This window comes from Lethenteron reissneri, chromosome 63 (assembly GCF_015708825.2).
Source record: "Lethenteron reissneri isolate LAM-NWPU_2019-01 chromosome 63, ASM1570882v1, whole genome shotgun sequence".
Classification (NCBI taxonomy): Eukaryota; Metazoa; Chordata; class Hyperoartia; order Petromyzontiformes; family Petromyzontidae; genus Lethenteron; species Lethenteron reissneri.
The window spans coordinates 3,556,071-3,572,684 of record NC_083841.1 but is presented as its reverse complement, the minus strand read 5'-3'; the positions used below and the strand labels follow the sequence as shown (position 1 = coordinate 3,572,684).

General features: G+C 54.6%; 1 protein-coding gene across 2 annotated transcripts; it reads left to right on the top strand.

Moving 5' to 3' along the window:
• The first annotated feature begins 8,454 nt into the window (after positions 1-8,454).
• On the top strand, positions 8,455-15,621 carry TMEM238L (transmembrane protein 238 like). 2 transcript variants are annotated; one of them, XM_061577186.1, is made up of 3 exons: positions 8,455-9,679; positions 10,526-11,212; positions 13,293-15,621. In XM_061577186.1, the coding sequence occupies exon 2, from the start codon at positions 10,689-10,691 to the stop codon at positions 11,178-11,180; it is 492 nt and encodes a 163-aa protein (XP_061433170.1). In that variant the 5' UTR covers positions 8,455-9,679; positions 10,526-10,688; the 3' UTR covers positions 11,181-11,212; positions 13,293-15,621. The 2 variants fall into 2 exon arrangements, with proteins under 2 accessions (XP_061433170.1, XP_061433168.1); XM_061577184.1 differs by having other exon boundaries at positions 8,455-9,748.
• Positions 15,622-16,614: the final 993 nt, after the last annotated feature.

Below are 16,614 nucleotides of genomic sequence, written 5' to 3'. Positions count from 1 at the left end.
GCTCCCACAACACAAACACACGCACACACACGATTCATACTTAGTTTTTTCCGGTAAAGTCACGTAGGTAAAAAATGAAATAAAAATTAATAAAAATGAAATAATAAAAATCACTTGATACAGCAAATCTGGCTGTGACGGTCCCCATCTGATGACGGAGACTTGTGTTGCCTCCGAAACGTCGTGATTTGTATTATTTTATTTGTATTAATTTTAATTTCATTTTTTTACCTACGTGACTTTACCGAAAAAAACTAAGAGTACGCACACACACACGAATATAAGGCAGAGAGAGAGAGACCCAACGCAGAGTGTCACGTGCCCCAGGCAATGCCCACCGCGTTTGTCAGGATTAGGGTTTGCAAAGTTAGTGTTAATTGCGACCTCTGCAGCTTGTGCTGTTTGTTGAACTTCTTTCGCACCGTACGTCGCCGTCCGTGCTAACCGGACTTGTGTTCACGGCCAGATGCATCTTGACAAAGTGCACCAAGCAAGCGGCAGGGTGCATTTTTCAAAAGTGTACCCAGTAGGCACGGAGTGCTTTGGGGCCGTCCATAAATGACGTCACGCAATTTTGGACGATTTTTGACCCCCCCCCCCCCCCCCCCGTTCGTCACACGGCGTCACAAAAAGTCAGACCCCCCCCCTCAAATATGACGTCACTAAGCTTTGCCCCCCCACCCCCCCAAAAAAACATGCTTCAAATCGCTTTAAACTATTGTCATTGTAGTGCGTATTAAATGTGGCGCTGCACTCTGATGTTGTCGGAGGAAACATTTATTTTAAAAAAGTCTAATTAAGTAGAACGTGCTGTCTATATTTATTTAAAGTTGCGCATTTTGATGTGACGTCACATTTCTCACCCCCCCCCCCCCTCGTCACACATCGTCACAAATATCTGACCCCCCCGCCCCCCCTAGGTGCGTGACGTCATTTATGGACAGCCCCTTATTTTCAAAGTGCATCCAGTTCAAATGGAGCGCATATTCCCAGATTGCACCCGGCAAGATGGGAGTGCATTTTATCAAAGTGCACCCACAAAATCAGGGAGTGCGTCTTCTCAACGTGTACCCAGTTACAACGAATTGCATCTTCTTCTTGGTTCTTTCGGTAAAGTCACGTAGAAGGGAAATAATAAAATAATAATAAAAAACATTAATTACAATTCTCACGACGTTTCGGCCACAACGCAAGCAGCCGTCCTCAGGTGAAGAACAGGTCTGTCGGAAAGACCTGTTCTTCACCTGAGGACGGCTGCTTGCGTTGTGGCCGAAACGTCGTGAGAATTGTATTTTATTATGTTTAATTTTTATTATTTTATTATTTCCCTTCTACGTGACTTTACCGAAAGAACCAAGAAGATGAATCCCTGCAGTCACGAAAGCTTTAAATCGAAAGAATTGCATCTTCTCAAAGTGCACCCAGCAATCAGGGAGTGCATATTCTCAACCTGTACCCAGTTACAACGAATTGCATCTTCTCAAAGTTGCACCCAGCGATCAGGGAGTGCATATTCTCAACCTGTACCCAGTTACAACGAATTGCATCTTCTCAAAGTTGCACCCAGCAAGCAGGGAGTGCATATTCTCAACCTGTACCCAGTTACAATGAATTGCATCTTCTCAAAGTGCACCCACAAAATCAGGGAGTGCGTTTTCTCAACCTGTACCCAGTTACAACGAAATGCATCTTCTTCTTGGTTCTGTCGGTAAAGTCACGTAGAAGGGAAATAATAAAATAATAATAATAAACATAATAAAATACAATTCTCACGACGTTTCGGCCACAACGCAAGCAGCCGTCCTCAGGTGAAGAACAGGTCTGTCGGAAAGACAGCGTCAGACGCTGTCGGAATTGTATTTTTTTATGTTTTATTTTTATTATTTTATTATTTCCCTTCTACGTGACTTTACCGAAAGAACCAAGAAGATGAATCCCTGCAGTCACGAAAGCTTTAAATCGAAAGAATTGCATCTTCTCAAAGTGCACTCATACAAGCAGGGAGTGCATATTCTCAACGTGTACCCAGCTACAACGAAGTCCATGCAGCATGAGCGGGGGGGGGGGTACATTCTCAAAGTGAATCGAGTTCAAATGGGGTGCATTTTCTCAAAGTGCACCCAAGGTAATCGGATAATCGCCACGCTTGCACGAGCGATGTGGAACCCGCTGCGGGCGACTCCGCCCTGAATTCTTGCGCTTCTGCCGCGTGCCACGGTACCTGTCTGACCGCATGCCTGTGCGTGTGTGTGTGCGCGTGTGTGTGTGTGCGCGTGTGTGTGTGCGCGTGTGTGTCTTTGTGTGTGTGTCTTTGTGCGTGTGTGTTTGTGCGTGCGTGTTTGTGCGTGCACGTGTGTGGCTGTGCGTGTGTGCACGTGTGTGTGTCTTTGTGTGTGTGTGTTTGTGCGTGCGTGTTTGTGCGTGCGTGTGTGCGCGTGTGTGTTTTTGTGTGTGTGTGCGTGTGTGTGCGTGCGTGCGTGTGTGCGTGTGTGCGTGTGTGTGTGCGTGTGTGCGTGTGTGGCTGTGCGGCTAAATGGGGGCTCTGGACGGGTGCGAGGGGCTGGTAACCCCTCCATCTTCAATAAATTACCACAAAACCACATAAAAAATATCTAATTAATAAGCTTGTGTCGGAGGCCCTGGGGGGACAGGCGTCTATGACGTCTCCTGGCCAAACCCCATTTGTCGGACCCAGGAGATTGAATCTTTACCCTCGGGCTCCTCCAGAAACAACAAAAAGCCACTACGGATGGCCACGTGGAATGTTCGAATGCTCACTGCGGAGGAGATGCTGCCACTCCTCTGTCGGGAGATGGAACGGTACCGCCTGGATCTCTGTGGTATTCAGGAGGTCCTGTGGACCGGCTCTAGCTCCTGCCATCATGAGGGGTGGACAGTCCTCTACTCGGGGCAGGAGACTACCAAACAACAGTGAGTGGCTCTTCTTCTGAACAAAATAATGAAGGGGGCGTGGGAGCATGGCGATGAGGTGTGAGAAGCTTTAAGCCCCAGGCTACTTTGGGCTCGCCTTCCCATCAACCGGAGGCGAGGAGTGGTGGTCGTGGTAACGTATGCCCCCACCGAAGACGAACATCCGTGGAGGGATGCAGGCAAGTCAGATGCCTTCTATGACCTTCTGTCACAAGTGCTGGCTAAAGTGGCCCCTCGGGATAGAAACATCTTGTTGGGTGACTTCAATTCCCGAGTTGGTCATGATGCTGGCACCTGGTCTGGAGTGATAGGAAGGCATGGACCAGATCAGCTCAATAACAACGGTAGGAGGCTGCTAAATTGTTGTGCAGCCTATGGGCTTGGAATTGACAACACGCTGTTCCGGCATCGGCGCATCCACACAACATCATGGATTCATGCCGAGTCCAAGCAAGAACATCTGCTGGACTACATAGTGACGAAACAGTGGATGCGGGCCCATGTCCTTGACACCAGGACCTACCGTGGAGCTGATCTGCCCTCTGACTATTGACTTGTCATCTGTAAGATGCCCCTGACATTCTTCCACTCTGGTGGTGGGTGTACACCCAGGACCCCATTCAAACCTAAGGTGGCCTGGTCTCAGCTAGCTGATGAAAGTTGCAAACGAGAATTTCATCATCGTTTGCGGCTGGGGTTGGCATCGTCCCCCACTCCTCCAGATGTCGAGGGTAAATGGGCAAGGTTTAGGACTGTGACGCAGGCAGCCGCAATGGCTGCTTTGAGTACGCGATCCAGACCTCCCCAAAGACCCTGGCTGACAGAGGAGGTGTACAAGATGGCTGAGAAAAAGCGACAGGCCCACTCTCATCGCCTACAGAATCCCACGTCAGAGAATGAGGAGGCTTACCACAGCCTTCGCTCGGAGGTTCGGAGAGCCGTGAGGCGCTGCAAGGATGGGTGGTGGTCGCGGGTTGCTGAGGAGATGGAGTTTGCCTCAATGGTCCGCGATCACAAATCCCTATTTAACTCAATAAAAAAAATAACCTGCAGCGCCACACCTATTACCATCATTAGGGGAAGAAACGGGGATCCAATCTCCGACCCCCAGAAACAGGTTTGCAGATTTGCTGAGCATTTTTGTGAATTCCTGGGGAGGGGAAATCCCTCTAAATGGAACACATCGTGGGACAAAGTGAGGATGACCCAGCTGAGGCTGCGGTGCCTCAAATATTGGAAGAGGAAGTCACCCCCTGTGAGTGGCTGGCTGAGGTGCCATATGTTGAGGAAGTGCTAAAGGCGATCCAGAGTCTGAGACCAGGAAAGGCACTGGGCAGAGATTATCTCCCAAGTAAAATGCTGAGGGAGGGTGGCGTTTGTGCACAGACTGCCCTACATGACATCATAACAACAGTCTGGACCACTGGACGGGTTCCGCAGGATTGGAAGGATGCCCTTGTGGTTCTCCTCTTTAAGATGGGGGACCGCACAGACTGTAACTACAGGGGCATCTCACTTCTCAGTGTGCCGGGAAAGGTCCTGGCAAGGATATTGCCAGGAATTCCCTACACCTCTGCTATAGCAGAGGTGTAGGGAATTCCAACAAGACCTACATATCTGCTTTGTTGACCTGGTCAAGGCCTATGATACCATCCGTAGGCCTGGGCTCTGGGTTGTTCTTCGTGCTTTCGGAGTCCCTAATCCTCTGCTCACAATCATTAAGGACCTTCATGATGGTGGCCGGGAGTCCGAGCCATTCCCTGTTCACCTTGGGGTGCGACAGGGATGTCCTCTGGCTCCAACATTATTTCACATTTATTTCGACCATGTAGTCCGTGAAGCCTTTGACGGCTGTACCAGAGGAATTTCCATCTGGTACAGATACAATGGGAGGCTGATTGATGCCCGGGTGCGGTAAAGGGATAGCTCCCTATTGGTCAACCACGTTATGTATGCCAATGATCTGGTAATTGCCGCTCACTCAGAGGAGGAGTTGGGGGCGCTGATGCTGAAACTGGAGCGTGCTACTCCACCCCCACAACTCCCAATCGGTAATGAGACAGTTGTGGAGAGAGTGGAGAGTTTCCCATACCTGGGCAGTGTGCTTATGACCGGCTCCAGTTTAACAGCAGAGGTCTCACTCCGAATCAGTCGAGCGGCAATATCTTTTCATCGGTTGCGTGACGCTGTGTGAAAGCTACCTGGTCTGTCGCTCAGCACGAAGCTTCAAGTCTTCTCGGCCACGTTCATTCCCTCTCTTCTTAAGCGAGCCTGCCTACGATCCATCCTGGGTTTAACCAGGCTGGATTGTGTGAGGAGCTCACAAATCCTTTAAAGATCTGGGCAAAGTCCCATTGGCGAGCTCCTCTGGCAGGCAGCTTTTGTTTGGCCGGATTGAGGGGGCTAAACGGGCGCGGCACGGGATAGAGAAGAGATGGAGTGATGTGGTACAGGAGGATGTGGAGCTGAGTGGACTTGCCGATGACTGGTACCAGCGGTGTCAAGGTTGGCCTCTGTGGAGGAGGCTCGTGAAGGACGCTGCTGCTGGGCAGTTGGAGGCAGTCGCCCTCCAACAACAATGGAGGGTGGAGCAGCGACGCTCACAACAACGAGCAGAGCGCCAGGTTGCTAAAGCACAGCAAGTTGGCACAGTAGGGGGCACATGTGGTGCATCAGCCAGTCATCTCGGTCATCTCAGTCAGTCGACCCGTGGCACCTGCTGGGTCTGCCCCGTGACCTCCTGTCAGCGGGCATTCGACACTTCACGTGGCCTCAAAGTGCACATAGCCTGGCACAAGCGTCGTGGTGATGTCACCGCCACTTAGTGGCGAATGGCGGTTGTTGTTGTTGTCTGTGTGTGTGTCTGTGTGCGTGTCTGTGTGTATCTTCTAATCCTGTAGGTGTGTGTCAGTAGGGAGCGGTGGCGTAGCAGTTAGCGCGTTGCACTCCGAACCGGGCGACCCCAGTTCGATTCCCGCTCATGGCCAACATCAGTGACGATTATCTGAACCGATCTTGGGGCTCCCCTAGGTCGACTCAGCCTCAAATGAGTACCACCGGGGAGACAAAAGCGGCCGGGCGTGGTGCTGGCCACCGACCCCCCTCGTGTGCTCGCAAACAGCACTTGCCCCAACAGTCTGTTAAGGCTATACGGGGTATGTTTGTCTTGTGTTTGAGTGTGCGTTTGTTGCTGGTGTGTGGCCGTGTTGTCAGGGTGCGTGTGTGGCTTCGTGTGTGTGGCTTTGTGTGTGTGTACTCTTAGTTCTTTCGGTAAAGTCACGTAGGTAAAAAATGAAATAAAAATTAATAAAAATAAAACAATAAAAATTACGACGTTTCGGAGGCAACACAATTTCATTTTTTACCTACGTGACTTTACCGAAAGAACTAAGAGTACACACACACAAGCTTGTGTTGCCTCCGAAACGTCGTTATTTTTATTGTTTTATTTTTATAAATTTTTATTTCATTTTTTACCTACGTGACTTTACCGAAAGAACTAAGAGTATGAATCCTTGCAGTCACGAAAGCTTCAAATCTAGAATTTGTGTGTGTGGCTTCGTGTGCGTGTGTGGCTTCGTGTGCGTGTGTGGCTTTGTGTGTGTGTGTGGCTTTGTGTGTGTGCCTGTGGCTGTGTGTGTGTGGCTGTGGATTTGTGTGTGTGGCTGTGGCTCTGGTGCAGTGGTTTCCGTACTGCGCGCCACAAACACGAAGTTCAATCCCAGCTCAGGGCCAGCGTCAGTGAGCCGAACCCCGACTACCTGGTGGGGAGCGGAAAACATGATCCCTAGGGAGACAAAGGTGGCCGGGCGTGGTTCTGTCCACCCCACACCACCCCCCGTGTCTCTCTCTCCCCGTGTCTCTGTCTCCCCGTGTCTCTCTCTCCCCGTGTCTCTCTCTCCCCGTGTCTCTGTCTCCCCGTGTCTCTCTCTCCCCGTGTCTCTCTCTCCCCGTGTCTCTCTCTCCCCGTGTCTCTCTCTCCCAGTGTCTCCCCGTGTCTCTCTCTCACCCTGTGTCTCTGTCTCCCCGTGTCTCTCTCTCTCCCCGTGTCTCCGTCTCCCAAGTGCCCGACGTTTCGCACACCGCCGTGGCCAGGAATACAACTCGGGTGATAGCGCAGTGCGCCAATTGCAGCGCCACCGCTCCCCACAACCACCTTGATTCTCCACCACAGCAAGGCGCTCCCCACAAAGACAAAGATCCCCCACCCCCAGTGTAGCCTTCACAGACTTTTGGGACAAGTGTTGTTAGCGAGTTCACGGGGAGACAGAGACACGGAGAGAGAGAGAGAGTCACGGGGAGACAGAGACACGGGGAGACAGAGACACGGGGAGACACGGGGAGAGAGAGACACGAGGAGATAGAGACACGGGGAGAGAGATACGGTGAGAGAGAGACACGGGGAGACACGGGGAGAGAGAGACACGGGGAGATAGAGACACGGGGAGAGAGATACGGGGGGAGATAGAGACACGGGGAGAGAGATACGGGGGAGACACGGGGAGAGAGAGACATGGGGAGACACGGGGAGAGAGACACGGGGAGAGAGATACGGGGGGAGACAGAAACACGGGGAGAGAGAGACACGGGGAGAGAGAGACACGGGGAGACAGAGACACGGGGAGACACGGGGAGAGAGAGACACGGGGAGAGAGACACGGGGAGAGAGACACGGGGAGAGAGAGACACGGGGAGAGAGAGACACGGGGAGACAGAGACACGGGGAGAGAGACACGGGGAGACAGAGACACGGAGAAGACGGGGACACGGGGGCACGAGGTGGATTGTTTGCCGTGTGATTAAGAACAGGTTCCCGCACTTACAGTTAAATAAATACACAACAAAGACAAATATCCCCCATATAGCCTTAACAGACTGTTGGGGCAAGCGCTGTTAGCGAGTAGCACCTATAAAGGCCGGCACGGCACACGAGGGAGTGGGTGGCCAGCCCCACCCCCGACCGCTTTTGTCGCCTCCCGTGGTGTGTTTTTTACACACCGCACCTGGTATTCATTTTAAGGCTGAGTCGACCTAGGTTAAACAAATCGACACCGATGTTGCCTGTGAATGGGAAATGAATTCGAGCCTTGAATGATTTCATAGCGCAGTGGAGCGCTAACCACTGCGCCACCGCTCTCTCCCCACACACAAAGATCCCCTATATAGTCGAAATAGACTTTTGGGACAAGTGTTGTTAGCGAACTCCGATAAAGGGCCAACACGGCACACGAGGGGGTGGGTGGCCAGCACACAGACAGGTACACACACGCACACGTACACACACACGTAGAAACACACTCACGCGCACACACGTAGACACACACGCATACGTAAACACACACACGTTGAAACACACACGAAAAAACACACACACACGTAGACACACACACACGTAGACACACACACACGTACACACACACGTAGAAACACACACACGTAAAAACACACACACGTAGACACACACACACGTACACACACACACGTTGAAACACACACGTACACACACATGTATATAGACACACACGTACACACACACACGTAGACACACACACACGTACACACACACATGTAGACACACACACATATAGACACACACACGTAAAACCACATACACGTAAAAACACACACACATGTAAAAACACTCACACACGTACACACACACACGTAAAAACACACACACACATATAGACACACACACACAGGTAGACACACACACGCGCACGTAAAAACACACACACACACGTAGAAACACACACACAACATGTAGACACACACACACACAGGTAGACACACACACACACACACGTAGAAACACACACACAACACATATAGACACACACGCACACACAGGTAGACACACACGCGCGCACGCTGCAGGGAGGCGTGTAACCGGTTTGGGTTGAATGCGCATCGCAGGGGCGTCATCACCGCCTCCAATTGCGCAAAAAACACAACAAAGTTGTCAGCGCGGCACAGCGCGGAGCTCCAACGATCCACCTCCACCGAGAGTCTGCCGGGACCTCTGGTAGTCCACCAGTTCATCTGTGAGTCGACCGGAACCTCTGGGAGTTGACCAGTTTATCTGTGAGTCGATCAGAACCTCTGGGAGTTGACCAGTTCCTCTGTGAGTCGACCGGAACCTCTGGGAGTTGACCAGTTCATCTGGGAGTCGATCAGAACCTCTGGGAGTTGACCAGTTCATCTGTGAGTCGATCAGAACCTCTGGGGGTTGACCAGTTCATCTGTGAGTCGACCTGAACCTCTGGGAGTTGACCAATTCATCTGTGAGTCGACCGGAACCTCTGGGAGTTGACCAGTTCATCTGGGAGTCGACCGGAACCTCTGCGAGTTGACCAGTTCATCTGTGAGTCGATTCGAACCTCTGGGAGTTGACCAGTTCATCTGTGAGTCGACCGGAACCTCTGGGAGTTGTCCACCAGTTCATCTGTGAGTCGATCGGAACCTCTGGGAGTTGACCAGTTCATCTGGGAGTCGACCAGTTCCTCTGGGAGTTGACCGCGACGTCTGGAAGGGCAGAAGTTCCGCTGGGATTCCAGGCGGAACGCCTCCACATTTCCGCAAGCCACCTCTCAAGTTGCTGGCTATACAAGCAGCACGGAAGGTCGACCAGACCCCCTGGGGGTCCACCGTTGCATCTGAAAGTTTGCCAACGCGGTGGGGAGTGCTCAAGGAACAGATCCGCACCAGCATTGAGGGTCCACCACCAGCAAGCACGGAAAGTCCACCGGTACGTAGAGTCCAGCAGTACCTGCAAGGGTCCACCACCAGTGCCGAAAGTCCACCACCTCCACCACCGGTAGGTGTCCCAGCTCTCCCCTCTCACCATCTCTCTTCTCTCACCATCACTCCCCTCTCACCATCACTCCCCTCTCACCGTCTCTCTTCTCTCGCCATCTCTCCCCCCTCACCATCTCACCCCTCTCACCATCTCACCCCTCTCACCATCTCTCCCCCCTCACCATCTCACCCCCCTCACCATCTCTCCCCCCTCACCATCTCTCCCCCCTCACCATCTCTCCCCCATCACCATCTCTCCCCCCTCACCATCACTCCCCTCTCACCATCTCTCCCCTCTCACCATCTCTCCCCCCTCACCATCTCTCCCCCCTCACCATCTCACCCCTCTCACCATCTCACCCCTCTCACCATCACTCCCCCCTCACCATCTCTCCCCTCTCACCATCTCTCCCCCCTCACCATCTCTCCCCCCTCACCATCACTCCCCCCTCACCATCACTCCCCCCTCACCATCTCTCCCCCCTCACCATCTCTCCCTCTCACCATCTCACCCCTCTCACCATCTCACCCCTCTCACCATCTCCCCCCTCTCACCATCACTCCCCTCACCATCTCTCCCCCCTCACCATCACTCCCCTCACCATCACTCCCCTCTCACCATCTCCCCTCTCACCATCTCCCCTCTCACCATCACTCCCCTCACCATCTCTCACCATATCTCCCCTCTCACCATCACTCCCCTCTCATCACCCCCTCTCATCACCCCCTCTCATCACCCCCTCTCATCACCCCCTCTCATCACCCCCTCTCATCACCCCCTCTCATTAATTTCCAGGGAATCCGACGAATCTTGGGCGCAGGCGAATCGGTGGCCCTCCCAGATAGCGACTAGGAGAAGACGCTGGACAAACAACAACAAGACCCACCACCACCTCCACCACCACCACTAGCAGCCTGCCTCATTCTCCAGGAGTCTAACCGGGGCTGGCCAAGGTTCGATGGCCGAGTGTTCCAACCGCTCCTTGGGCCGTTGTGCATGGGCCTTCGTGTTGGCCCTGGTGTTCGACGTGGTGGGCCTTGTCATGATCCTGGTGGGCATCTTCGCCAACACGGTCGCCTACTACGACTTCCTCATCTACACGGGGGCCATCATCGTGTTCCTGAGCATCATCTGGTGGCTCTTCTGGTTCATGGGCAACATCACGGCGACTGAGAGCAAATACGACCGCGTGGCCGTCACGTCCCGGTCGTTCTCGAGACCGTGGGTGCGCTCCAGCCGCAACCAGACCCACCAGCACAGCAAGCGCGCCCCCCCCAACCACCACCACGACGGCCCCCCCAACGGGAGCCACCACAACCAAAGTTTCAGCAACGACGTCGCGGGCGTCAAGAACGGCGCGTTGCCCGCCGCGGTCGTGGCCAGCGGCGGGGGGCCGGCGCGTGGCTGGCAGCAGTGCGGGCAGGACGACACGGCGGCCACGGCGTTCTGAAGCGCCTGGCGCGGTGTGGTGGTGGGAGCAAGGTGAGAGATGGGGGGGGGATGTGGAACGGGGAGATGGGGGGGGGGATGTGGAACGGGGAGATGGGGGGGGGGGGAGATGGGGGGGGGGAGATGGGGGGGAGCAAGGTTAGAGAGATGGGGGGGGGGGGCGGGGGACATGGGGGGGAGATGGGGGCGAGGGGAGAGATGGGGGGAGATGAGAGGGGAGAGAGATGGGGGTGGGAGATTGGTGGGGGGGAGATGGGGGGTGAAAGAGATATGGGGGGTGTGGAACGGGGGAGTTGGGGGGGTGGGAGATGAGGGGGGGATATGGGACGGAGGAGATGGGGGAGGGTGGGAGATGGAGGGTGGGAGACGAGGGGGGAGTTGGGGGCGAGGGGAGAGATGGGGGGAGATGGGAAACAGGGGAGATGGGGGGGGGAGATTTTGGGGGGGGAGATTTTGGGGGGGGGGGTGGGAGATTGGGGAGGGGTATATTCGGGGGGGGTATTGGGGGTGGTATATGGGGGGTGGGAGATTGGGGGGGTGGTCTATGGGGGGTGGGAGATTGGGGGTGTGGGGGGGATATGGGGGGGCCAACAGACCTCGCCACGCAACCCACCACGTGCCCAAATGTGTCAATCCGTGATTGATGGGCGAGGCGTCGTCCCTGCGCCTTTGTCAGACTAATGTCTCGTTCACCTCGGCTGTGTGACTCGAGTAGAGCAGTGGGGGGGGGGGGGAGTGTGGCGGTGATGTCGTCTTACAAAGGAGTGTTGTCGTATTGTGAGTGGAAGTTAATGGGCAATGAATCAGGGGTGGGGGAGGGGGGAAATCCAGGGGGCTACGTGGAGCCCCAGAGATGTTCAGAGGAGGCCCGAACGGGAGCCAAAAAATTAACATGTAAAAACAAAGTTTTTCACTCTAAATCCTTTATATGCGTGGCGGCTAGAGTCCTCTCGTCCTCTGGCTTAAGATGGCTGCCACCTATGGGTCAGATGATTGCCTGCCACCATTAAGCAATTGGTAATTAAATATTTAATTTGTTTTCCCGAAACAGTGTAAAATTTGGGAATTTTTTTTCACGAAAATTTATTGTTACACACAACGAGTCTGTGTGCAAAATGTCAGCTCCATTGGATCACGGGAAGTGGGTTAAAAAACGACCGAAAGATTTGCACGGTCGTAAGCGCGCAAGCAAGCAAGCAAGTGAACTTAATATAAAGGATTTAAAAAGACTCGGGGGGGGTGGGGGGGGGAAATACAGGGGCCGAGTGGGGGACACGTGGAGGGGGGAGATACAGGGGTGGGGGGGTGGGGGTGGTGAGATGGGGGAGATCCAGGAGACACGGGGAGACGTGGGTAGCCACTGGCAAAGCCCTTGGGAACCACGGGGGGAGATTTCTGTGGGACGCAGTGATTTTGGATTGCGTCAAAGGCGATGGGGAGTTCGGGAGGATACGGGGAGATGTGTCGATTGCGAAGACTGAGGGGGAGACACGGGGAGACACAGGGAGACACGGGGAGACTTGGGAAATACGGAGACACAGGGAGACACGGGGAGACACGGGGAGACACGGGGGAGACACGGGGAGGCACGGGGAGACATAGGGAGACACGGGGAGACACGGGTAGACACAGAGACACAGGGAGACACGGGAGACACGGGGAGACACGGGAGAGACACGGAGACACGGGGAGACACGGGGAGACACGGGTAGACACGGGGAGACACGGGTAGACACGGGGAGACACGTGTAAACACGGAGAGACACGGGGAGACGCGGGGAGACACGGGTAAACACGGGGAGACATAGGGAGACACGGGGAGATGGGTGGAACCATGGAGACACGTGGTGAGACACAGGGGAGACACGGGGAGACACGGGGAGACAGAGGGATACATGGGGAGATACATAGAGACAGGGGGAGACAGGGGGAGACACGGGGATACACGGGGAGACACGGGGTGAGACATAGGGGAGACTCGCGGTGAGACACGGGGAGACACGGGGAGACAGGGGGAGACTCGGAGACCCGTTCAGGTAGAGGGGCGCGGGAGGCGTGGAGCAGCTCAGCGCCGTGAGCGGTTCGGTAGTGAAGCCGCGTGTCTCTTGTGCAGGGCTCGCTGCTCACCACGGAGCCAAGGACGACCAAGAAACCTCACCCCTGCCACTCACCCCTACCACTCACCCCGACCACTCACCCCAGCCACTCACCCCTACCACTCACCCCTGCCACTCACCCCTACCGCTCACCCCTACCACTCACCCCTACCGCTCACCCCTACCACTCACCCCTACCGCTCACCCCTACCACTCACACAAGCCACTCATCCCTGCCATTCACCCCACCCACACTCACCCCTACCACTCACCCCTACCACTCACCCCTACCACTCACCCCTACCACTCACCCCTACCACTCACCCCTACCACTCACTCTTGCCAACCATTCCACTCACCCCTACCACTCACACAAGCCACTAACCCCTACCACTCACCTCTACCACTCACCCCTACCACTCACCCCTACCACTCACCCCTACCACTCACTCTTGCCAACCATACCACTCACCCCTACCACTCACACAAGCCACTCATCCCTTACACTCACTCTTGCCAACCATACCACTCACCCCCCTACCGCCTATCACTCACCCCCCTACTGCTCACCCCAACCACTCACCCCTACCGCTCACCCCCCTACCACTCACCCCTACCACTCACCCCTACCACTCACCCCTACCACTCACCCCCCTACTGCTCACCCCTACCACTCACCACTACCACTCACCCCCCTACTGCTCACCCCTGCTGCACACGTGGCCGCTGGACATCGCCAAGGAGACAGGCTGATGATGATGAAGCTGCTGCTGCGAAAACGGCGGAGTGGGGGGGGGGGGCTAGTGCCCCCCACACTCCCGGGTGGGGGCGGAGGGGGGCTATTGCCCCCCACACTCTCGGGGGGGGGGAGGGGGCGCCGTGGGTGCCGTCACCGGTTCGGATTCACTCCGGCGCGCTCGGTTATTTAAACTCGCGTCTCCTCGTGTTTGCGTGCTCCGTGAACCGCGCGGTGCCATTGACTCTGCTGTCCTCCTCCTCGTGGTCATCGTGGTGGTGAGGATGATGATGATGACGACGGTGACGGTGACAGCGGTGGAGGATGTTGCTGTTGTGGTGGTGGTGGAGTGGTAGGCGAAGTGGTGGAGTGGTAGACGAAGTGGTAGAGGGGTAGAGTGGTGGAGGAGTGATGGTGTTGGAGTGGTAGGCGTAATGGTGGTGGAGTGGTGGGCGTGGTGGTGGAGTGGTAGGCGTAGTGGTGGTGGAATGGTGGTGGAGTGGTAGGCGAAGTGGTGGAGTGGTGGGCGTAGTGGTGGTGGACTCACCACACGAGTTTACAGGATAGTGGCAATAGGCGCGATACGCTACGTTTTTTATGGGGGGGAGGGGGGGGCTGGGGTGTTTATATTTGTGAGAGGGGGAGGTGGAGGGTGAGAGATGACCGGACGGGTCTCCGTGGGGCTCTGTGAAAAGTGGGGGGCGCCAGGGGGGGGGGCACTTTTGGGGTCCATGGCCAAGACCCCCTGAGGTCGATCATCATCAATTGAGGAACATCAGATCAGAGATTTTATTTGAGCCGGAAATGTCCAGGGCTGAGTTCCGGAAAATATGCAGCCGACCTCCATTCCCCCCCCACCCCCCGTCCCTATTCTAGAGCCCCCCCACCCACTTCCCTGTGCCCCTTTTCCCAGCCCTCGGGTCCCCCAGGGGTAAGGGGCCGTCCATAAATGACGTCACGCACTTAGGGGGGGGAGTCAGACATTTGTGACGATGGGTGACGAGAGGGGGGTGGGGGGGGGTTGAGAAATGTGACGTCACATCAAAATGCGCAACTTTAAATAAATATAGACAACGCGTTCTACTTAATTAAATAGACTTTTTAATAAATGTTTATCCTACAACATCAAGTGCAGCGCCACATTAAATACGCACTACACAATAGTTTAAAGCGATTTGAAGCATTTTTTTTGGGGGGGGGGGGGGGGCAAAGCTTCGTGACGTCATATTTGAGGGGGGGTCTGACTTTTTGTTACGCCGTGTGACAAAGGGGAGGGGGGGGGGTCAAAAATCGTCCAAAATCGCGTGACGTCATTTATGGACGGGTCCCTAAGGGGTTCTGTTCGAGTCCCCGACAGTGAAATGTTTCTCGAGCCAAATGTGCATATTTTTTGTAGATATATTATTGTATTAATGCGCCCGTGTGTGTTTGTATGTATATATATGTGCGTGCGCGCGGTTGTTTAGCTCGTTGTGTAGGCGTTCTACTGACTGTGATGAGGAATTGTGAGAAGTTGCAAATCCCGCGACGGAATGCGAGTGACAACCCATCCACCCTGCTTGCCGGCTTCCTTGAGTCATCGGCCTAAATATAGATTTCTCTCTTGGGTACCCGCCCGGGGTGGCGACTGCTATCAGTGCTTTTCCGAAGTCCGCTCATCTCCAGATCTGATTTCTGTATGATAGCAAGGTGACCGTCGCAGCTTTTTGCACGAGAAATGATGTTTGCCGCGTCAAGGGCGGGCAGCCGAAGGGGGGGGGTTACACGCTTGATCGCGAATGTTAGAGCTGAAACGCACTTTGGGAATTATTTCCCCCGTGGTGGACAGACGTCTCTCTTTCTCTCTGTCTCTTCGTGTTACAAAGGGACAATGTGCCAAACCTGTACACTGGCACACCTGCACACTGGCACACCTGTACACTGGCACACCTGTACACTGGCACACCTGTACACTGACACACCTGTACACTGGCACACCTGTACACTGGCACACCTGTACACTGGCACAACTGTACACTGGCACACCTGTACACTGGCACACCTGTACACTGGCACAACTGTACACTGGCACACCTGTACACTGGCACACCTGTACACTGACACACCTGTACATTGGCACACCTGTACACTGGCACACCTGTACACTGGCACACATGTACACTGGCACACCTGTACACTGGCACACCTGTACATTGGCACACCTGTACACTGGCACACCTGTACACTGGCACACCTGTACACTGGCACACCTGTACACTGGCACACATGTACACTGGCACACCTGTACACTGGCACACCTGTACACTGGCACAACTGTACATTGGCACACCTGTACACTGGCACACCTGTACACTGGCACACCTGTACACTGGCACACCTGTACATTGGCACACCTGTACACTGGCACACCTGTACACTGGCACACCTGTACACTGGCACACCTGTACACTGGCACACCTGGACGCTAACCCCAATTGTATAAGGACGATTATAAACGCACGGACGCGAAGCCGCATACGCACACCCCAACCGCTGACACTGCAGCTCCCCCACCCACCTGTACACACACTCGCGGACAATGACACACGCTGACACAGTGACAC